The sequence below is a fragment of the Chaetodon auriga genome, chromosome 8 (genome assembly GCF_051107435.1).
Source record: "Chaetodon auriga isolate fChaAug3 chromosome 8, fChaAug3.hap1, whole genome shotgun sequence".
Classification (NCBI taxonomy): Eukaryota; Metazoa; Chordata; class Actinopteri; order Chaetodontiformes; family Chaetodontidae; genus Chaetodon; species Chaetodon auriga.
The window spans coordinates 23,011,795-23,035,438 of record NC_135081.1 but is presented as its reverse complement, the minus strand read 5'-3'; the positions used below and the strand labels follow the sequence as shown (position 1 = coordinate 23,035,438).

The 23,644-nt window shown below is 42.1% G+C and overlaps 1 protein-coding gene across 2 annotated transcripts in view; it reads right to left on the bottom strand.

Moving 5' to 3' along the window:
* Positions 1 to 23,644, bottom strand: part of LOC143324425 (mannosyl-oligosaccharide 1,2-alpha-mannosidase IA) — a 175,350-nt gene that overhangs the window by 72,585 nt on the left and 79,121 nt on the right. For both annotated transcript variants that reach the window (XM_076736888.1, XM_076736887.1), the window contains exons 2-3: positions 23,131 to 23,227; positions 735 to 850 (exon numbers count right to left, since the gene is read on the bottom strand). In XM_076736888.1, coding sequence (XP_076593003.1) covers positions 735 to 850; positions 23,131 to 23,227 — 213 coding nt within the window. The remainder of the gene's footprint in view (positions 1 to 734; positions 851 to 23,130; positions 23,228 to 23,644) is intronic.

The following is a 23,644-nucleotide window of genomic DNA, read 5'->3' as shown; positions in this document are numbered from 1 at the left end:
GGGTGTAATTATTGCTTCCCGTCTGCAGAAGTCGTCGACGGTCAGAATGACACAGTCGTTTTGTAATTACGCTACATTACGGAAACCACCTTCTATTACAGCTGGTGTGAGCTGGCCCAGAAATGACCTCTGTCATTTACAAAACTTACTGGCTCTCACATCACTGTTGGCAGAAAAGCACACAAAAAAACCCGTCCTGCTCGGCACTCCTCCGCTTCCTCAATCCCAACATGATATCAGAACTGGCAACCCTCAGTTGTTCCCGGCGGCATCATTACAGACTCGCTCAAAGAAAAGGCCACGGCTTCGTTTTTGCCTCTTCTCTTCCTCAACTTTTTCTTTCTAAAAAAAAAAAAAAATCCCTGCAAGCCCTCCCCTCCTCTCTTTCTTTTATTTATCACATTTTCTGCCCCGCAGAGACCTTTCAGAGAGGCAGAGAATCCCATCAGCCTGTAACACGGCGTGGCCGCTGGCCACACAGGAAGCTTTTGATTCCTGCTGGAATGTCTCAAGCTTTGGAAAACTGTCAAACGCAGCGGACACAATGTTTGTGTTAAAGCACAATAGCTCTGCCTCAAATCGATCCAGCACGCAATTAGACCGCTGCTGAAAACTTCATTATGTTGATGTAGTGGTTGTCCGTGAGTTGAGCTGAGACTTTAAAGTAGTCACAGCTTAAAAAGCAAACAATTAAAACTAAAAATGTCCAGCTAGAAGTGGGATGAGATTCTTACCGAGTTTAGGTCCAGGCTGGTCTGCACCCACTCCTTGGCGTCGTTATATTCTTCCATCATTCCCATAATATATAGTGTGTCCAGCGAGTCTATGATGGAGGCTCCTCTCAGGCCACCTGCAAAATGCATGAGAGGACTGAGTTAGAGCCTGTTCACAGAGAGACGAGCCGCTCAGGAGACGTGTTTTAACCTCCATAAATCAGACTTTATTTTAACTCCCCCTATTAATTCATGGTTTAGGAGACTGTGTGTTGCCAGAAAATGAGGACAATTAAAGCGTTAATTCATGAATCTGTCAACGTTTACACCTCCTCACGTCCATCTGGTGTAATATCACATGCGTGCACATGTGGCCGCCGCCTGGTAAATTCACATCATGTGGGCAGATGTGATTTTCAGATATTTTAAGTGCAGTGTCTGTGAAATGACAGGAAACCACATGTTTATACGTATGTGACCTAAAACGAGTGTTCACATGTAGTCTTAAATGTGAAACTGATGTTCTCACGTATGATATCTTTCCATCTGCCTACATGGCGTGAATTTATCAGGTGACATGTCTGCGGCCCACATGCGTCTACTGAAATGGTTTTTCCACATGTGACAAACACTTTTTAAACCCAACCCCTTCGTTTTTTATTATAGATTTGTGCTTCTACCATGGGTTTATTGCTAGTGTACAGCTGAGAGACTGCACAGGGTCTTTTATTTTGAAAACTCTGGTATTCTTTACACCAGCCATGTGTGTGACTTCCTGTCTGGGTCAATCTGCTCATGTTATGGACGTTAAGTGCCGGGAGGAGCTTAGGGTTAATAGGGTAAGTGTGAAAGGTGACAGAAGCTAAAAAGGTCAACTCTTTACGAGGAACAGAGTTGATCACTTGTCAAACTGGAACAGGCGACCAATACTTGACAACGAATCAGGGAAATTCATCTGTCCACTGAGGTCATCCACAAAATTTCTCTCTCTCCACATTTTCTCCCATCTGCTCGACATGACTTTAAGCTGTTTTATGAAAGTTGCAAACTGATGAAATGCTAACAGCATGATGTATTTCTTTTAACAGAGCATCACAGTGATGCTAAGATACAGTATTTCAGTCATTAATCCCTCAGGTAGGCAAAGAACTCAGGTGGTGTTTCCGAAAACGTCCAGATTTGCCTTTACATCAAATATATGAGCTGAAATATGTAAGAAAAACTTTTCTGAAGACTTAAAAAGGAAAGAAAGTAATGAGTACACTACATAGCTGACAATCCATTAGCTACTTGACTGTTACATAAGTTCTTCGAAGGTAGATAAGTACTCAGATTTAACCCCAAACCTTTCATGTTCTGATTAGCGACAATAACTTGACAGCGTCTGTGATAAAAAGTAAAACATTAAAGCCCCTCACATGCTGAGCTTCTGTAATTGCTGCAGCGATGCTGAACGATGATACTAAAACAGCGTCGTGTGGTCCAGATAAAAAGCATCTTCTCTGCCAGATTAAAAGCGTCAGCTACAAAGCATCAGTCACTGTACTGTAAGATGAAAGTCAAGTCATTTAGGAATCAGCCACCGGAGGGGGAAAAAAAAATGACTGATCCATTTGATTATAGCAAACATTTAACAGCTGCTCCTGGATTACACTCAGCCTGTGCGCTGCCTTCGTTAACTCGCTGTGTAAAATCTGAGTGTCTGTCTTTATGAATCTCATTTAAAGCTATTCATTTCTTTTCACAAACTAAATGAGAAATGCTAAGGGGTGTTCACTCCATTCTGGTGGCCTTTTGAGAAATTGCACGGCCTGTTTTCACTCCCACATGACCAAATATTATGTAAATCAAACAGAGACAACTCGGCACAAAGGAAAAATAAACATTATCCTTAATGAATTATTGTAACAGAGTTGAAGGGCAAATTGTGGCTTGGAAGTTTAATAATAAGAAGCTGTGACTAAATAGACTGTGAATCAATCTGCTCAGGGGCTCATATTGTACATTACTAGAAAAAAACGCAATAGTGTGGAAGCTGACCTGGTTCATCGAGAAGTGATGAAAAATCTTTATATTTATCCCGGAGAACAACCAAGCTTACAGTAGATGGCTGGATTGATCTGATGCAACCGCACAGCAACCTGGCACATCAAAGTCTTTAGTTTTTATCAGGAGTGATTGTTAAAACTCACCAAATATGCAAATGCTCATCGCACCTTTGGGCGACAAAACACAAGCTTCCCTTTCAATGTCTTCAGGAGGCTGTTTTTTAGCACAAAAAACATGCAGGGCTGCAACAATTTTTAGTTTAATCAGTTAATTGTTTGGTCTATGAAACACCGGAAAACAGTGAAAAATGCCAAACTCAGCCCGAAGCCCGAAAAAACGTTTCGCGAATGCCTTAAAAAAATCAATTGCTGTCTTTGATTATATTGGCAGCTAAAATTGATTTGATTCTCTATGTTGCTGCTGCAGATAACAAGTGTCAATTCTTACTTCAGAATCCACCATATCCACTGTTGTACACACTGTAAAGTACTTGTAGTTGCTTATAAATTATTACCATTAGAGCAAAGAAAAGAAAAAAAAAAAGAGCACCACTTACACTTCACCTCATCTTCACAGCTTTATGGATTAGCTGACGAGGTCAGCCGGGATGCCAAAGTGCACGTGGAACAGGGATCAATGACTTAGCTTGACTGAATGACGGGTGCCATATGCTTTGGCTGTAAATCCAGCACTATTAATAGCATCAGAGGCGGAGGAACACTGAAGCTTTCTACACCTTACACATTCCTCGTAAAGCCACATCACATTCCTGGAAAGTCATTTGTTCTCATTAGCTTTTTCTCATTTTGGTACAGTACCACACACCAGGCTTTCAGCCCTGACAAAGCTGCAGCGCTGTGGCTTTCCATGGCAATTCAGCTCAAATTTACCACACAGCCTCACCCTTTGAAGGCTCATCTGCTGTGCTTTGCCTGCTGGAAGTTCACCTCATATTGTCAGCGAGAGGGCAGCGCTAGCCTGGAGCAAGACACATGTAGTCTACATAACTCTAGAGGACCATCTGCTGAGGTTGTTAGCCATGTCCTAGTGTGTACAGTATGCACCATATGCGGTGTCACATGTATGTTGGTGTATCGGAGCAGAAAGGATTCCTGCTTCTACAGAGGAAGGAAATCCAGCACACTTTCAGATGTAACTCAAACTTTGACTCTATTATTGTGGGAAAGGAGCATTTCCAGTTTGTTTACAAAGCAGCCTTATCTGTATTTGATGACAAATTGTGACGTTGACAACTGAGACGAGTGGTGTAGTCAGATATCTAATGCACTCTGGTTATCCAACCCAGAGGTAGCTCTCTGCTGCTGCAGGCATAGGAGCAGAGTGTGGAAAATTCCTATTGAAAACAGCGCTGAGGCTAAGATGATTGATTGACTCTAAGGATTGATGGAGCAGATCAATCCATCATGGTGTACTCCTTCAGCTTCCCTGGTCTAAGAGCCTATTTATTTCTGTAGCCCTTTGCTTTAAATGGAAGGAGCCCTGAGGGATCCGCTGAAGACGGGGCAATAGGTTTGTTCTACTGTGCATTTATAAAGACTGATACACATGCACAGGCTGACATGCTTTCTTTCTCAATGTACCTTCTTATGCATTCTAATGCATTTAATGTAACATTTAATGCAAAGTGAGTACACAAAACAACACAAGCTCTACCTACAGACTGGAGATGCATCAGATAATGACTTAACCAATAAGATTATTGCCAGAATGATGCATCGCACTCAGTACAGTTATGGATTTGATAAATGTCAGCTCGCAGCCTATAAAAGCTACCTATGACAGATAAGGGAAATAAAAACAAAGTATCAGACTCAAATACTGTACTGGGAGCATCAGGCTATAAATAATGACAGACCATCCACAGAGCACGGCTGGAGCACCACCCGGGCAGCTGTGTACTGGGTCCCAGTTTGACTGCACGTCAATTGGTTTTGGTAATTTGATTAGCGGCAAATTTGTTAGGGAATTTGTTACGTCAACTAAGTGGGTCCTGCATTATAAGCTAATTTTGTGGCTACGCCTTGTAGGGGGACTATGTATAAACTAGCTCATCTTAGGTCACAGTATACTGTATTCACATAAGGCATGTTCCTAGTTTAGCTGTATTTACTTGATAAGAACTTGAAGGCAGCAGAGTACATACACATTGCACTGAGGGCAGAAGGCAGGAATGAGTGCCAGGGCTCCCTAACAATGCTAATAACAATGCCACAGGCAGTAAGTTTGTGGTTTTTTTAAAAAAAAACAAACAACACAAGGTCATTTGATGACACTATACTTAATCAGTGGTCTCTGCTACAGATAAAGATAAATAAATAATGCTTCTAATACTTCCCAGAGACAAAGGTGATGTATTCACATGGGTCCAAAACCCACAAATATTCAGCTTACAATTGATATAATCCTGATATAAACAGATAAAAATGATAAATATTCACATTTCAGAGGCTAGAACCAAAAACACATGATTTAGATGATTTTCAACTAGAAAACAGTTTTTGATACATTTTCTGAAGATTTATATTTAAAGGCAGAAAGGACAGAAAACAGTCGTTACCCAACATTAAGACACAACCTAAAGCTGCTAAAAGCTTGTTACATTCATGTGATGCAATTATATTTTTGCTGCTACAAGCATGTATGAATACACCAACATGCACTTGTCCCTTAAGCATCAGTATTAGAAAGTACAAATGAAGTGTAAACATGTGCAAGTCAGAAGCGTGCACAAGAATGATGTGTGTGTGTGTGCGTGTGCAGGCACACAAAGTACAAGGAAAGCCATTAGTGAGACAGTGGCTGGTGGATGTTCATTTATCATGGCTGTCACAGGCCAGTCAGTGTCGGTCAGGGGGGTTACATTAGACGGCCAGAGTCCACATGATCAATCGCTCACTGATGCCCATTTGTGTGTTGTGATATTACTGTCCTCTCTCTTTCTCTAAATGTGCATACATATATGCGCACAGTGCTGATATACATACCTATCAGGATAAATCTCTCTTTTATTTCCTCCCTTGGGGGACAGCTCAGAGGAAACCTTTCTGCATTCCCTTCATTTAACCAGCACAGTGTACAATGCACGTGCAAAACAAACACAGATATTCCTGAAATGCCATCCGATGTTCAATGTAAATTTCATTGACTAAGGACATTAAAAGTGCAATATACTTAACCAGATAAGGATAATTAGATTTCAGAGACGGATTGCTTTAATACACCCATGGGAAAACAGAGCGAAAAGCAGAGCGATACGTTTCTCATTTTAGCTTGAGACTCGAGGCACAAACAGCTGAAGGAATAAAATATTAAAGATGTGGTCAATAAGTCACACAGTTATCTTCATCAAAGTGAATTTAACTGATGCAGACGCTGGATTCACATTAATAACACGGCCCTGTTACCAATGGTTGCCAGTATCCAATTATCAATCACCAGGGCAATGCGCATCTTGTTAGCGCTAATGCTACCTGGCACTAGAGAGACAGGGTTAGCGAGCCAGTGTGTCTGTGTGATGTTAATGATATCTAGCTGTTTCCTATTCAAGGCACACGCTTAGCACCGCAGATAGAGTGCACTAAGGAGATGACTCTGCAGGTGAGCGGACTTTTGATGGAGAGTGCCAACAGAGCAGCGTTGTTGAGGAAGAAGAAGAAGAAGAAAGTGAGTTCAGAGCCAGTGGGATTAAGTAGACTTTGGGCAGAGCACAAAAAAGGTAGGGAGAAACTAAGAATGAGAAATGTCATGTTGATCAGTCAAGACGGATTTTTCTGAAAAGGCTCCTAATGGCATTTTTAGTTGCCTTGAGGAGGGGATGTAAGATAAGTCAGGGAGTATCAAGAATAGGTGAGCATTTCTTTAATCTAACCATTGGTGTGTAAAGCTAATGCAACCCCAGCACGTCAACGTCATAAAATAAGGTTCTTATCAAGTAGTTTGTCAGATCTGGAGGGTGGTTAGAAACAATAAACTTTGTTGTTTAATTTGGAGGACTGAAAGATGAAGGCAGCTTGCTTGAATGTGGATTAAAAAAAAAAAAGCTTATGATAAAGTAAAAAACTTCCCATCATTACTTCTTGCACTGTAATCAAATGAGCGACCTCTGGTGGTCCATTGTCAACATGTGGCTAAGAATAGAAACACGAGGATTTAATGGACGTAAATTAAATTAACACATGATTTTATGGATCTGGGCTTGTAGATTTTGGTTTCTGATATTTCCGAATTTGCAGCTTATTGTTGGTGCAGCTGCGAACAGCACCAAGGTGAAAAGACCTTTATTTTAAAAGCACTTCAATGACAACATCTTCAATATGTATCAACTTCTACACAATCTGCTGAACATATCCGACAAAAACAATGAAAGTTGAAATCCTTCAGATGCAACTTTATTGTGCGGGTTTAGAAGTGAACGAACTGCCACCGAAGTCACAGCGGATTGTTTACTTTGGTTTCAAGCCAGATTTGTCTAAATACATTTTCAGCTGCCTGTGTTTGCAGTCATCCCAACAAACCCCAAAGTATTTCTGACTGCAAGGCCCAAAGAGCTTGGGCAACCATCCAAAGATAAGCCAGCAAAAACTGACAGTGCCACTATCGGAGGGAACTCGCACTAAGACCTTCAACTGCAGCTGCAAATATAAGATTCTTACTTCCAGATCCTATCCGATCCTTGCTACAAGATGTAAGTGGGGGAAGCTAATCCCACTGATTATCAATGTAAAGACTGTTCTACCACTTACTTCTCAGAGCAAGGGTTCATACATGGGGCTCATTAGCTGTATTCAACTGAATCCTCGCTTTCACTCAAAACTACACAATTTGTTCTCCTTACACAGGACAAATTGATCTTGCAACGTATTTTGCATTCTCCAATCAAGCCTCGGGAAGATCTAGTCTCGAGTAATACTGCAGAGTAAGCGCTGTATATCTAAAGAGAGCCTGGAAGAGCAGGTGACAGCCGCAGAGACACAGCTGTTTGGAGAGCTCTGTTTACTGAGAGGCACTGCTTGAATCATAAGGCGAAGGAGTGCCGACCCCGCTTCAAGGAATATGCAAAGCTGTGTTGTGTGTGACACAGTGATGTAGCAGCGGAAGACGAAGAAGGGACAGCTCAGAAAACAGCCCATGTCTCGGTGAAGTGACAAAAAACATATGAGATACAAGCTGCTGGACCACTGACTCGTAACCTGCTAAAAACTCATACTGTGTGTAGGTCTGTTAGTGAGGAATTACATATGTAAAAATTACAGTTCTCAGACATTAAATCTCTATGAATTTAACTGGAATATAGATCCTGAATTAGAGAAACGCAGCCTTCAAGAATCCCTTCACCACTCGTGTCTTCCCTGACTAATGGTGATCTATTCTGCTCTAGTTCATCTCACCACAAGGTCCTTTGATTACCACCTCTAGAGCTTTCAATCATGCTGAATGATCATATGTAAGTATAACCGACACACACATTGAACATTAGCCATTTTACTGCTGACTTTGATTTAAAAAAAGAACATTTTGTCCATAGATTCAGTCCTGTGTGTATCACAAAGAAGCAGACTCCTTGTTCTGTGGATACATCTGTACAACTGTCTCGCTGCCATTGCTACCATGACTGTGCATATAAATCCCACCGCCGCACTCTCTACCCCCTCAGTAAAGGACCACATTGACAAAATTAGAGGCAACCAGTCCTGACTGCATCCCATCTCACCCCATCCCATCCCCGTCCGTCTCTCCATTTTCACCATTATGGTAATCACACAATCAAACTGCCCCGCAAAAAGACTTGCATCTAATGGTGCTTTAGGCATTCCAGTGTGATAGCACTTGCTTGGCAAGACAGAGGAAGGAACAGAGAATTGATAGATCAAGGCACATTAGAGCCGGAGTCAAAATAAATTTGTTCCATTATGAGGCCTGCAGAGGAGGAGGCGACGGAGCCAGAGGCGTCTGCTATGGATAGCAGGAATCCTTTATTTTAGAGCAGATCAGTGTTTAGTCTCGTCATGTTGCAGCCGGCAGCTGATGAATACTTGTCAGAGGGAGATGGTATCAATCTCTCATTGATTTCTGGGGTACTGTCATTTATTTTGATGCAGCAAGTTTCTTTCTTCTTCTACTTTTTTCAGGCAAGCCTTCAATGTTTTATATAAATTCAATTGGCAAAGCGTTCTGGACTCCAGTATTTGTGGTTTAGTGTTCATTTAAGTGTCAGCATTGTTGGCTCTGCAATGTTTCTATGCTATTCTGTTAAAAGTGAAAGTAAATCAGCCCAAAATGAAGTCAACAGCATCTGCACGGCATTTTGATTTTGACCGTTTCATGTGTGAGTCGTGTGGCAAAGTTCAGTTAAGGTGGCAGAGTTTAAAAGGCCACCACGCACATTCGGTGTTAATTTTATAGTATGGAAATAGGTTTGAATGCGAAATGATTGGCTTGTACAAGGGCTTTCAACTATCAGAGTGTCAGAGACGAAAGAGCCAATCAACGCACCTTCGAACACATTAATCTAATCAAACGAATACAAAATGCACACTGTCCAGACATGATTATTGAGGCTCCAGACTCTGAGCGGTACACACGTCAATCTAATTGCAGCAATCTAATTTGCCACTCTGGGAGAGCGTAGCGTGTCAGTGCAGCAGCCCTGTCTGATATGACAGCCTCTCAGATGAGATTACACACCGCACAGTGTCAGTGTTATCGAACCCCTCGCCTCCTCCCTCTCCCAGATGCCTTCCTTGCATTGATCAACAGACACAGAGCACAGTAGGAGAGGGGGGATCATACATCTGATGCTCTGTCAACTCACAAAACCTGATTGGAGATGACAGCTAAAGCTACGGGCTCTGATTAGGCAGCTGATGAAGACACTCAGAGCCACAGAGCTGCAGCATCATTTCAGCTCGTTTTAAGGTCATCGAACTTAAATCCAGAAAGTAAACAAATACAGAAAGATATCGCCAGTAATTAATGAAACCTCCTCTTGCATGAAGGGTCAGGAGGGTGAAGAATGCATTAATTTTTCAGCCTGAGGTTTCAGGTGTAACCTTGACAGAAATCCACTTTGCAAGCTTAATCCCCGATTTCTTGTACAGATAAAACGAGGCAGTGCTTCCCATCCTGTCCACCAGACTTTATCTCATCTGAGTGGAGCTTTCTAGCTCACTAGTTAGGCCCAGAAATATTCACAGCCCAACCAATTTAGGAAAGCTGTAATAACCTGTTGACAAAGAGCAACTGTCCGCCAGAGAAATTAAACGGGCCTTCTAAAAAGAGCAGCCGCTTCGCATTATTTGTGCAGCCCTGCAGGCATTCAAAGGCAGTTTATGTTTGTATGCATGTGCTCTTCTGTGCACGTCTTAAAGGACAGGTCTGGAGGATAGCACAACTCTATCAGGTTTCTAACAGCCAGTAAAGATATAATTGTAGCCTCTGGCATTTCGTGGTTAAATGGAACTGCAAGATTATTAAAAAAAGAAGATTTTAATTAAGGAAAAGACATGAACTCTTTCACTTTTCTAATTTGTAGAAGGCCCATTTTGAGACCACTTGTCTCTGCAATGAAAGGTACTGCTGCTTGCTCACCTGCAATTTCACACTCAATTACAGCAGGAATGCAAACTTCTAACAATGTTTCCTGGAGGAATTTCAGTTAGGCAACTTGAAACACTTAGACTCAACATTACTCAATATCAGTTTCCATGTCACTGCTTCACCCGTTCCTCTGTTTATTTCAGTGTCACCCTCTTCTGTTTGCAGGATGCCAGAGGCTGCAAGCACCACTCACAACCCCCCTCACCACCTCTGAAGTGTTGCCCATGCCGTCGAGCTCACTGTGAAAGTTGTTCTAACCCTCACGGCAGGATACACCAAAGGAAGGAATCCATTTCATGCAATTTTATTTATTCATTTTGCCGCCACCTTGCGCTTTCCCTCCACTCACCACTCTGAGTCAAGTCACCACAGAGAACCTGAGCCCCACCTTGCAGTGATTTGCTATAGATATGTAGCAATGAGACAGAAGAAAAGCATTTTCTGCAGACTGAATGCAGAGAAAGAGGGAGGGTCGAAGTTTGAGTGCAGGAGCTTGAGAGACACTACAGGCCACAGAGGTCAACCTGCGTAACTGTTAAGTCTTTGCTACGCTCCCAGAGCCAGTTCTAACACTTCAAGGTACGATGCTCACCGCAGGAACAAAAAGATTCCTGCTCTGTGGGTTGCCAATGTGTGAAGCACCGAGACAACAGCAACTCACAGCTGCAGAAATCCAGACAGAAAATATTCTGAAATGTAAACACGACTGTCGGTTTTCATGGAACACAAAAAGCAACATCAGAGGAGCTGCTGGTGAATGATGAATGAGCGCGAGACAAAGACTAAATGTTCCTTTACGCCAGGGGGTCTGAGGGGAATTTAAACTGGGGACTGTCAATGAGAAGACTGGAAATCTGACAAGTCATGCTGGACAGTTTCAAAGATGATGGATGAAAAGATGGCAGGATGTCATAGCGCTTAGAGGAGGAGCTACTGTGAGAGTCTGTTTGCCAAGTAGGGAAATATTCAGGCTGAGGGGTAGAGACTGCAATGAGGCAAAGCTAAAAAAAAAAAAAGAAAGTACGGTATATTAATAGTCCTTAAAATAAGTGAATGAAGCCACAAGATTAAGAGCTTGGCAGGAAACGCTTGTGATTAAAACCGCCAAACACTGATTACTACACACCAAGCGGCATGTCTCAGGTTGAGACGTCATCGTCAGAGTGACTCCGGCAATACGTCACTGCAGACTGATCAGTGATAACAGATTACGTAAACACACAGTTTAAGGACTCCAAACGGTACCAAACACCAAGAACAAACAGCATGACGGAGTTTGGGGCTTTATCCAAACGCAGCAGATTTGACCCTTGCCCTTGTATCCATCAGCCAGCGATTGAATGGTTACAGTAGAATAGAGTACAATCCCTTATAATCCTCCTGCTTCATCGTACATTTTGCAACCAGTTTTTCATCATCTTGGCTATAATCCCGGCGCAGAGGCTTGATGATGTGCTCATGCCCACTGAGGGGAACTTGTTCTAATCCAAGCAGAAATTTGGTGGTAACGATGACGAAAGACGGCTTCACTTTCAAGTCCCGTCATCCTGTATTCTGCTATAAAATGGGTTTCTTCACCAGGTCGTGATACTTTGGATTTAGAGGATGAAGAGCGCATCATCCCAACACCTCCAAGACATAAAAATCAGCGAGGAAAAGGTCCACAGCAGAGATAGAAAGAAACACGGAACCTTAACTTGTTATCTAAACTGTGTCTTTCTGAGCCTTTAATTTCGCCTGGCTTTGCATTCTGCAGCAGCAATTTATCCTCGTGAAACCCCTCATGATCCCAACACAACCATGCTTTTATAACCCTGTCACCAGCTCAGCCTCCTAGCTCTCTGTGCGAGTGAAGCACTGAGCCCGGGTTGGGTGTGCTGTGATCTCCAGGCAGTTGTCGCTGCTTCACCGCCAGCAGATGCATAGCGGCGCAGCCAGGACCATCATTACATGCAGCAGGACGAAACCTGCTCTGACAGCAGGTTTGCCCCCAGAGTGCATTATCACAGGCTCACTGTCAAGTTACTCATCTGCCTGCAGCTTAAATGCTCCAGCATGCACCCACAGTCCAGGTGAAATATTTCCTCCCTTCCTCTGATCTCCAAGTATGACTGAGTGAACTTAACTAACTAATTACCAGCAGAGGTGGACGGTCAGTGTTCCCAGTCCATACACGTGCCTCAAAATCAGTATTTCTGGTGTTCATTAGTGCTGCAGTGCATTCGTTTCCAGCAGTACTTTAACTTCTTGACATACAAACTCAAGTGAGGAGCAGAAGAGACAGCAAGTTCTCCTCAAACTGTAACAGAATTAAAAATTTAGTCTTGCCATGTACTCTAATGAGACCATATAGCGTCTATGGTTTAGACAGTCTGGTCAATTGACATTCGGCACAACTGTATGACTCAGCATGTGTGGAATTGCCAGCGGGAAAAATCTTGAACGCTCAATCAAGTACGGTCTATACATTATCTGAAGCTCTCCAGTCAGCACTGCATCATGGAGGATGACAGCACGCCTCCTACTGCAGCAACGCAGCTGTCAGTCTACTGGTGCCGTGGGAAATGCCCACCCAGGGGGCCGCAGCTTAGAAGCAATGTCCAAATGCAATTTTATCCTCTTGAATAATTGAAAACTGTGCACAATATCTGCAGCATCGTTACAGTTTACATTTCCTTCCACAGTAAGTGAGAAGAAATCTACGGGATCTGAAATTGACTCAAAGGAGATTCTGTAAAATGGCTGTGCTTATGACTATGGCCAGTATCAGGTTCTTTCAGATAAAGCATATAGTTATGCTGGGGATGTTGGCAGACATGCAAAAAGAAATTGCAGAGCATTAAACTACAGCTATAAATGTTTTATTGTTTTATATCTTTACTCAGACATGTTTTAATGACTAAATCCTTGTTGATGTTATATCTTAAAAATGATATTGGTGTATTGTCATCAGATTTTTATTATTCTTAAGTTAAGATATCGGCATCTATTTCAAAAAGGCAGTATAGTGAAGCCACTGTGCACATTTTCACTTATCTTAATGACACTATTATGTATAAATCACTTCCCATCCCACACCGGTGCTGTATATTACCATGGTGATAAAAATGTTTTAGGTCTCACAATTATGATGATATGTGACATGTCCAGCCAGCAGTTTCAGCCTGACGCCATATTGGTTCGAGAACAAATAGGCAGCGCTGAGTGGAGGGTTGGGATGTGCTCTCCAGAGAGGGGGAGGGACAAGATCCTGATTTGTCACCTGGTGCTGGTTGCTATGGAGACAGGTGATTTCTCCTGCATCATGATGGAGCCCGTGGGATATAGAAATGGATGGGGCAGAAATGGAAAGTGGGTGGCTGGTGACAACCCCTCACTCTGTGTGTGACTCTAATGTGACAGGCGGTGATAGGCGCCATTTGCGTAGCCCTTCGTTTAACCCTAATGACAAGGGAGGCTGCCACTCCCTCCCCTGTTCTCTTAACCTTCACAGTGACCCCCCTTCAAGACCAGGCACAAAGCCCATTGGGAGGCAATTGTGAACCTGCCTGCTCCACCTAATATGAGGGCAGAGAGAAGAGCAGGCAGTTGTTAGTGGAAGTGGTTGCCAGTTGAATGCTTTTAATAAAAATGTTCTTGTAATAACATGAAAGAGGAGGAGTTTGCAAATGAAAAGAGGAGCTCAAGGTTGAGATTCACCCAGTCCTAACAGCAATATAATAGCGTGTTTGTATAATACATGCATACATGCATGTCTGAGTCCCTTATGAGTCCCTTCTAAGCAGCACTGTGTTTGCAAATGTGCCCACTCAGCAGAAATCTTCAGAGGCTCTGTCACTGCTTTGTTTGCTGAACAAGGTTATAATAATAATGATGTATGACAGTGAAAAATGGTGAAAACCCTTCACCACTTTCAGGGGCTCCAAGGACCCTGAGGACCCCCAATTGTTCTATAAAACATTTATTTCGCCTTTCAATTGCACCTCCAGTCAGAGACGGCTAAATAATAAATACCCGAGGCTCCATCATTTGGGCCATCGATCCGAGCTAAATCAAGCTTTCAAACCATCTCCTCCCTCCTCCTCTGTTCTCTATCATGTAAGAGTACCTGGCAGCGCTTTACATCATCTGAAGAGCCCTTGGGATTTTCTAATAAACGCCACTGGTTTTAAATGGTCCCCAGACATGCCATGGTGAAAGGTTCAGCCCGTGTCGCCTGAAGTAGCTCATTTTTGCACTCCAGGAAAACTCTCTGGTCACAAAACCTGTGACCTTATGCTCTTTAATTGCACCTCTTGGGATGAGGAGGGAAAAGGAGAAATGAGGGCTACGTTGGAGGGGGGGGTAGGGGGGTGGAAAAAAGTGAAAAAAGAAAGAATTATATAATCCTGAGATAAAGGCAGAAAAAATGAGAAAATCATTTTTCCATGCGCAGAAAGAGGTCTTTACTCTTTCATTTGTTGTAGAGGGGCAGAGAGCCGGAGAGCAATTGTGAACAGCAGCATGTGGCCAATCCCCTTAACAGCCATAGGACATCCATTGTTGATGAAAAATCTCTGGAGTGAGGGAGGGGCAGCTGTGACACCTAATGTAACGCTCTCCCTCGTCCCCAGCATCTGTTGGACTGAGGTTTTGGCTTGGCATTTAATGTGCCGTGTGCTTCAGTTAGTGACCCACATAAGCAGGCACGGGGCTAATGACGTCGTTCACAGAGGCACGAACATCTCTTTAATCCTCCATTTAGGCTCTGGGACTGGTTGGCTTCTTACTTCATAGCGAGCGGAGAAAGGGATATGGTACATGAGAGCTCTAATAAGAATGAATTAGTTAGTCTTGTGAAAAGAAGGAAGAAAGGGAAATCTGTAGAGGGCCTAATTAGTGTTTGATGCCTGAGAGCTCTTACTACACAACATCCGAAATTAGCATCTCACACTACATCTGCGATAGTAGAGGCAACGCTGATTCCTAATCTTCTCGTTCAAATTATCACAAAACGTGATTGACCAAACCTGCTGATGTATACACCTACGGGCTGAAATGAGAAAACAGTACAGTACGAATAGTTGGCACCAGTGGTCTACTTGGATTTGTGATCTCGTTAGAGGACCGCTATCATGAAGATAGAGATACAGCTAGTAGAGTTAGCTTAGCTTAGCACAAAGACTGGACACAGGGGAAAGAGCCATAGCGATGTCTAACTGTAGCACATAAATCTCACTAACAAACACGTCAAATCTCATTTAGTGTAAAAATGACAAGGTTTTGTGTTACAGGGTCATGTGATGAACCAGTTCTGGGCTAGATGCAGCGACTTCCTGTTTCCGTAAGCGGAGGCAGCAGCAGATATTAGCCCTGAAATAACCTGGTATGTGACCCCCATAAAACCAAACCTTGCTGTTTGGATTTTTCTACAAAATTAAACCAGATGAGATAGAACATTGTATCAGTGAGTCACAGAAGTACTGGTAGGCAGATTTTATTTTTGGTCAGGGTGAGTTTACTGCAGCTGCTTCCCTGTTTGCTGAGCTAAGATAACTGTGTAATTCCCAAAATGTCAGTCTACTCCTTTAAGTGATGTTTCTACAATCAGCTATCATGTTATAGTTTGTGAAACTCTGCCAACATGGACCTGTGGGGGTTTCTATCACAGACAGAACCCATAAAGGGACCTTAGTCACCTTTGTTGTTGCACCCTGAGTGCAGTGCAACAGCAATGAAGGGATTTGATGTTGGGGTCTGTGACTGTTACTGTGGAGTTTTTATGCCACTCGTTGTGAAAGCATCATGTCGAACCCTCAACTTTACAGGAGGTTAGTGCCGGAGAATCCCCCCCACATCTTTGTTTCAGCCAAAAAGGACTGGAAAATACGACTAAGGTTTCAAGGACACTAGATGGGTGGACAGAGCTGATCTGAGGGACCCATTCCCGAGCTTTTTCCCAGACTGGTAACAAAGGGAAAAGAAGAGTAAGGCATCCAGGAGACTATCCAAAAGCCTCAGACCTCCTCCTTCACAACAAGCTCTACTGAATGGCCTTTCTTTTCAGATGAGAGAAAAACAGCCTTCGCTTTTAAACCACGGGTGATAAAAGATTAATAACATAAACATTCTGTCCAACCTGATTTGCCTCTAGTTACGCAGAGTGGTGAATGGTGAGATCTACGAAGGGTGCACAAAGACGCTCTGAACAGAGAAGTCTTAGAAAGTTCATTAGGTGATCCTTCGGGCACAGCCTGGTTTAGCTGACCATAAAGCTAAATATTTGATTAAACTAGATCCGACATCCATGAAATTATCTCACTATTGTGATAGTGAATCAGAACAAAGAGGAAGGGGTCACACTTTATATTAAGGTACACATATTCACCATTCACCACCTGCATATTAGTAGCATACTGGTTCTTTATTACTATTATAAAGCACTTTTAAAATCTTAATCTGGGGGTTATGGTTACTAAGATCACAACTCATGCACAACAACTTTCTTACTATCAATAAGTGATAACTCTGGTGTTTTTGAGGAAATACTCTTAGTTAATGGCCTGGTAGTTGTAGAATATTGTCATGCTGATTAAGGCATTAATGAGTGCTTTATAATAACTAACAAAGAGCCAATATGCTTCTGATATGCACACTAATAAGCTACTACTCAATGGTGAATATGTGTACCTTAATATAAATAGTTACCAAAGAAGCGTTTTTGATTGGCTTTGTTTATTGTTGTCTGGTGGACCTCGAGTGGTGGTCTGAAGAATCTGGATGAGCATCTTCTACATATCATATATCACCTCTGACGGATTTACTTGAAATTAAATTCAAGGCCGAGGGCTCTGTTCGGTCTTGCTCTGAGATAAGCTGGAAATATAGAACCATCACTACTGATACTTTTAGTTAATGCTCTCCAGTATAAAGTAGGGCACGAGAGCTCTGGGAGCCAAACATTGAAAATAATTCACTGCACTGAGGGTTTTGGCTTGCAAGTCTTGCACAGTGTCCCAAAATGACTTCGCATCACTTTCCCACACTCCTTTAAATCTGTTCATATCTACACATGGGGGTTAAGTCTTTCCCAATAGCCCCAAGTCTTAAAAAGCCCCTAATATCTTCACCTCTTCCTTTGCTCGGAGCTATCTGACTTTTCCTCCAAGGAGTGCCTTTTCCTCACCCGGCTACACCTCCCTGCCCATTCTCAGTCTCCATGTGAAACGATCCATGGTGGCGAGAGCTCACCTGTCTTGATCTTGCTGACAGAAAAGTTTTTAGGAGATGAACAAAAGGAGAGAGGAGGAATCAAGCAGAAGCACGGAGATGAAACAAAAAGAGTAAAAAGTGGAGCATTTAGCAGCTAAAGAGACAGATATTTCCCTCAGGAGCTGGTGGAGACCAAAAGCAGAGCTCAAAGAGACTGGATATGAGATTGTGTTTGCCAGATGAACAGAAACACGACACCAAACATATAATGAAATTATTCTGTATTGCTGGATGAGTAGATGCTTGATGTGCAAAGCAAATGTTTGCCCACTAGTTTGCCAAATATCTACTTAAAAGATGATGACAGGTCAATGCTGTATTGCTAAGTATTTTTTTTTTCCAGTTGTTCCAAGCAGCCCAAAAACTCCAGTTATTGCAGGTTTGAGGAATCTAAGTTAAAACCTGCCATTTAGTGGAAAATTGAAATGAAATCTCTCACTGCACATTGACCTCTAAAAGTTGCAGTGATTCAACGAAAACCATTCCAGTTTTAATACCTGTAAGCACCTCCTGCTCAGAGATTTATTATTACTGAAAGTCAATAGCAGCACGCAAGACATCCTGCAGATCATCCAATTGACCTTCTTCAGTGATTTATGTCAGTCACGGTGGAAGCTGCTGATAGTATCGGCACCAAATATCGAAGCGAATCCTTATGCTGATTTAGATGAGTAAATATTAAATAATAGATACTGAACTATGCAAAGATAAAATAACATTTGGTGTATTCTTGAGAAGAGGAAAAACATAGAGGTCAACATTATATTAATGACACTGTAGAACACATGTTACTGTGTAGGTGTAGCCACAGCTGTTCGTCTACAGCAATGAGTTCATGTATTTCTGTCATATTTTACCAAAACTAACGACTATTTCTGAAGTTGGAGACAAAGAAAATGGAACAAATGCTGTCGTCAGTGGCACCAAATTAGACTCTGACCTTGATCTCGTCACGTTGCTCTCCTCAATTTCATAATGCTCCAGGAAATCTAATATTTGACGTGATTACCCTGACAAGAAGCAATCTGCCGAAATTAAAGAGGAACTTGAAACATGACGGAGCTACTGGATGACATTCAACCACATATTCTAGTGCAATATTTAACACTACATTTAAAAAATGTGTTAATGTAATGCTTACTAATCAAAAAGTATGTTTTTTCTTGAGGAAGAAAGAACATGAATGCACATATTTTAACTCATCTTACTGTGTGGGAACCCCCACAAAATCGTACAAGGAGGCAGAACTGCCGAAAGAATGGTAAATAGCCCAGTTTTATAATTTCCCCTCAGCATTAGAAACTTTAAATCAGCTCTAAAAGACATACTGTATTTTAAATGACAAAAGGGAACTGAGAGAAAAGGTCTATCGGAACTAACTTTGGTTAAGAGGAAAGAATAAAGAGAGTCGCTTTCAGCCTTGAGGGTCATGACAAAGAAGAGAGGGATTATAGTAAAAATAGAAGGGAATGGGGGTTGAGAGGAAGACTCAAAGGAAGATTATAGTAAACTGAAAGTGTGCCAGAGAAGGAGTGAGGTACAACAGCAAAGCGTGTCTCTCTGCTTTCCTGCGGTTTGTCTGGCGAGTGCAGTCTGAGTTTAGAGCAGAAGGCATGTCCTGGTGACTCTCAGCATATTGACAAGTGCCTGATACGAACGCTAACAGTAAGCCCAACCTTGCCACATCTGTTTACTCTGGGGATTAAATTAAAGAACACAGCATCCAATTTCATACCTGGCTTCCCGCACCACCATTGACAATGTGACATTTACTCACTAGCATGATGCCCTTTCTCTCTGCCTCTGCCTCCCTCTCCCTCACTACTCATAGATAGTTAACTGTATAGAAAACAAGGATGGCGAAGAGCAGAAAATGACGCCTTCTTCACACAGAATGGAAATATATTTGTGTATGGGATTAACCACGAAGTCGCTCCCCTCCCCCCAACACAGAACTATTTCTCCCCAGCCACAGCTTATTCTATCCCAGCTTCTACTGTTTGCACTATCAGTTAGGTCTGCATTAAAGGTGCACTGCTTGGTGGATAACTGCGCTGCACAGATAAAGACGGCAATTAGCTGCCAGAGGTTGAGGATTGCGCTATCCATTATGAGAAATCTTTGGCCCCGACGGCAGATTTATTTGCAAAGTGTGGCTTCAATGTGAGATAGAAAAAAAAGACACTTTCTATTATAAATTGATTTGTAACTCCCGTGGATGCACATACAAAATAGCTTCTATATGGTTGTTGGGGCATATGGTTGAGTCACACACATTGGCCCATATAAACTGGTGTGTGCGTGTGTCTGTGTGTGTGTGTGTGTGTGCGTGCCACCTTGTCTCATCGTCTAACAAAGGATAACTATATACCACCTACTGAGCCAAAAGTGGTAGACTGCTCATGTAAATGAGTGGCTGTTAGAGATAGCCAAGAATTTAGCAAGCCAAAGAGACCCAGATATTTCTCTCAGGAGCCTGCACACATAAAACATAGGTTTCTATGGAGAAACCATGAGGAGTGGTATCTATGCGGTCTACGTGGACGGCTCAGCTTGTTTGTGATTTTCTCCTACGATTTACCAATGCCTGTGGAGATTGTTGACACTGAAGACAAACATAAAGCAAGCCGAAGAAAGGCTCGGTAATCTCCTCCTTTTCAGTAACACACATCATGCAAAGCCTTCCTGCTTTACATCACAAAGTCGCACAGATAAAGCCAACCAGCGTTGCATTGGCGATATCAGTGGGCAAGATCAGACGCTGACCTATAAATTAAAACCTAAGGCAGAGGTATCTACAGCAGGATGAATTTAACCCCCTGCGTCACGCATTAATCCAGCTTTAGTGGACCAAACCAGCTAAAACTGGAGCTGGATAGCTTGTGAGAATGGGATGCTGACGCTGCTGTGTTTGTGCTGGATCTGTAAGTAATATACAGTGATGCCATATCAATTTAATAAGATGATATCAAAGCTCATTGCAGCCACTCTGTATGGAGTCTTCTTCCTGCCCCCCAGCCGTCAGACATTTCTTATTGCAGCGTTAACGCACACAAATCACAGCAACCATCATCGCCTCCATCATTCCTCAAGTTTTAGTATTTACAACAGCACAGTTCATTAGCTTTCACTGTCCTTCGCCGTTATTCCTTCCTAATGATGCTTTACATCACACGTGCTGTTCGTCGGCGATGCCTTGATAAGTCATCTTGACAGATCTCTATTCTTTACAGCATATCAAAAGGGCATTCAAGTTTTCTGAAACAAAATGTCAGCCCAATTAAAGTGAAAAAAAGCCAATTCGATCAACAAAATATACTGCAGTTCATAGCAGAGAGCGGCAAAACTATTTACAGCTTTGTTGCATTGTGCGCACTTGTTATTCAATTATTTCTCAAGTTCTTTTATTTCTGTCTTCTTGTGAAAGGATAAATAAATGTCAATAAAAAATTAAGCTGTTCTGTTGATTGCTACGGGATGAATTTGACAACACAACAGCTGTCAACTTATTATTCACAACAAGGCTATGAGGTCTAATTTATGTTGTGCCACTGAAGCAGTCAAGTGTGTGTTTGATATTTGTTTTTAGACTCAGACACTTTTATTGGCACATGTATACGGCTTTTATCACCCTATTCTTTGTACACCGACTATCAGGGGCGAGAAAACAAATATAAATCCTTTGAGTAACCTTTTTGTTTCCAGCTTACTTACTGAAGTGTCGTGGACTTTAAAAACGACGCTCCAAACTTCAGGCAAAATCAGGGTTTGTGTGATTTTTCTGCTAGATTTCATCAGAAAATAATCGTGGATTGGTTGCTTTGAAACAGAACACCTATCACAAGATTTAAGGACAGTGCTTCAAAAGGACTTGATCGTGGCAACCTCGGGGCAACGAAAGCAGCGAAGAGATCACAAACTGTATTTTCAAGAGAGTTTGCATCATCACCTTAATAATCCCGAATCCCTACAGATGTGATGGAGGAAGACAGTACCCGTCCAAGTCTTATTAAGAGCTGATCCGCCTTTTATTAAGGGCTTCTTTATGGGCTTTCTCTCTGGCTCAGCAGTGTGAACTGTCTGATACGCTCCACCGCAGAGGACCTGAGGACCTCTCCGGTTCTGCCTTCAATTAGAGGCCGTTGGAGACTGTGACACCCCTGGCAGGTTGTGAGGTTTCCCGCGATGAGTGAAAGGTAAGGAAGATGTGGCGATGACAGCTCAGTGAGGCGCAAAAGGGCGAGACATGTAACCTTTCAAATGACAGCTCAAAACAGGTGGAGAAGAGAAGATTTTCAATTTCACTCGGAAGGATTTGTTTTGAGCGGGGCTGTACTAAAAATATCCAGCATGCCTCTGCTTGTGATTGTCCGTCCTTGTAACTGCATGTTCAACTAAGTTTCAGTTTGACTAAAAGATTATAATGACCTTCACCTCACAGTTAAGACTGCAGCTGAAGATTTGTTTGAGTTTTTTTTTTAATCTGGTGATTCTTTTTTCAATTCATCAATAAACATTTGTTTTGTGAAACATCAGAAAATAATGAAAAACGTCCCTCACAATCGCTCGGACCCCAAGCTGAAATGATCAAATGTTTCCTTTGTTTTGTTTTGGTCTGACAACATGAAGGATGGAAGGAATGGAGGAGAAACGAATCAAAGAATTTGCAGCACTTTTGTTTGATAAATGGCTTAAAAGATTATATGTTATTCAGACTGGTGTGTGCTTGTACGCAGTGAGGCTACAAGTGGCAAATGGGGAATGCAAGTAAAAAAGCACAGCGCAAAGAGTAATACACAGATCATTTGGAGAAAATATATTGTGAATTAAATCAGCTGCAGGTAAGACATCACCTTAGTGTCCTCCACCATGCTTCCCTTTTGCTCTTCTCTTGATGAAAACATCACCTATAGGCACGACCATGTCAAATGTCTAATTATCTAAAAATATGTTCCATAATCCACACATCAAAATTAAAGGATTCAGACTGCTTCACTGATTCTTTTACTTTGCAAAGAGCTGACAGTCTCTTTTGGATTAAATGCAGCTTGAAGGGCAGCCTGCACCGTCGCCTCACTTAGATTAATTCCTGTGTGATATCCGTTATGCTCGCACATTAGCGCTGTTGTGTGATGCAGAATAGAACTTTTGTGCTATAAGTACCCTCTAAATTGCTGTTTTTGGCTTTTTTGTTAATGGCACCCATATATTTTTTATTAAGTTACAGGGAAACCAATATGTTTCCATTCCTCTTGAGGGAAGCATTTTCTTTAAAGGAAACTTGATCATCAGCCTCACTTTAATTTTCACAGCTCAGCTAAACTTGCTCCTCTTGGCTTCTTCCTTGTTTTAAATTTTTAGTATCTTCTTGTGTAGTTTTAGTCTTGTCTTACCGTGTAAAACCATTCCTGAATAAAGGTCAACAGGTATTGGGGAAAAAAAAAAAGGGCTAGATGACCTTTTTGGCCTCTTGAGCCTCGAGCCAAACGCTGACACTCACCAAACATGTTTCCAATATGCCCGTTTCTCGTCAAAGGCCGCAGCTCATTCTTTCCCCAGGCGTAGCGCTTGTAGCTGTCCCAGGCAAACTTCATCATCTGCAACATAAACACAGGGCAGACATAACGGTCACTGGACTGATAGCAAAGAAACACACCTCCAAACCAAGATGCAATTAAATTGGCATAGCTCAAGGGAAAGGGAACGATAGCTTATTGATCATACTAGATTAAGAACAAGTCTGCAATTAACATACAGACATACAGCACGCCGCCAAACAATAAGATTGACATTTCCCCTGCAGCTACTCCTACCAAATTAAAGACTGAATGATGCCACTGGATGAAAAACAAGTTTAAAAGATCCGAACGCATATCAGAGAAAAGAGTATTTTTGAAACTGATGCTTTATTCCTCCAAAACTGCCACTTAAAAAAGTGATCTGGATGTGATCTGCAAAGACAGAAGCTGTCTTTGATGCATTCAAACAGAGCAAGACAGGGAAGTGAGAGATGA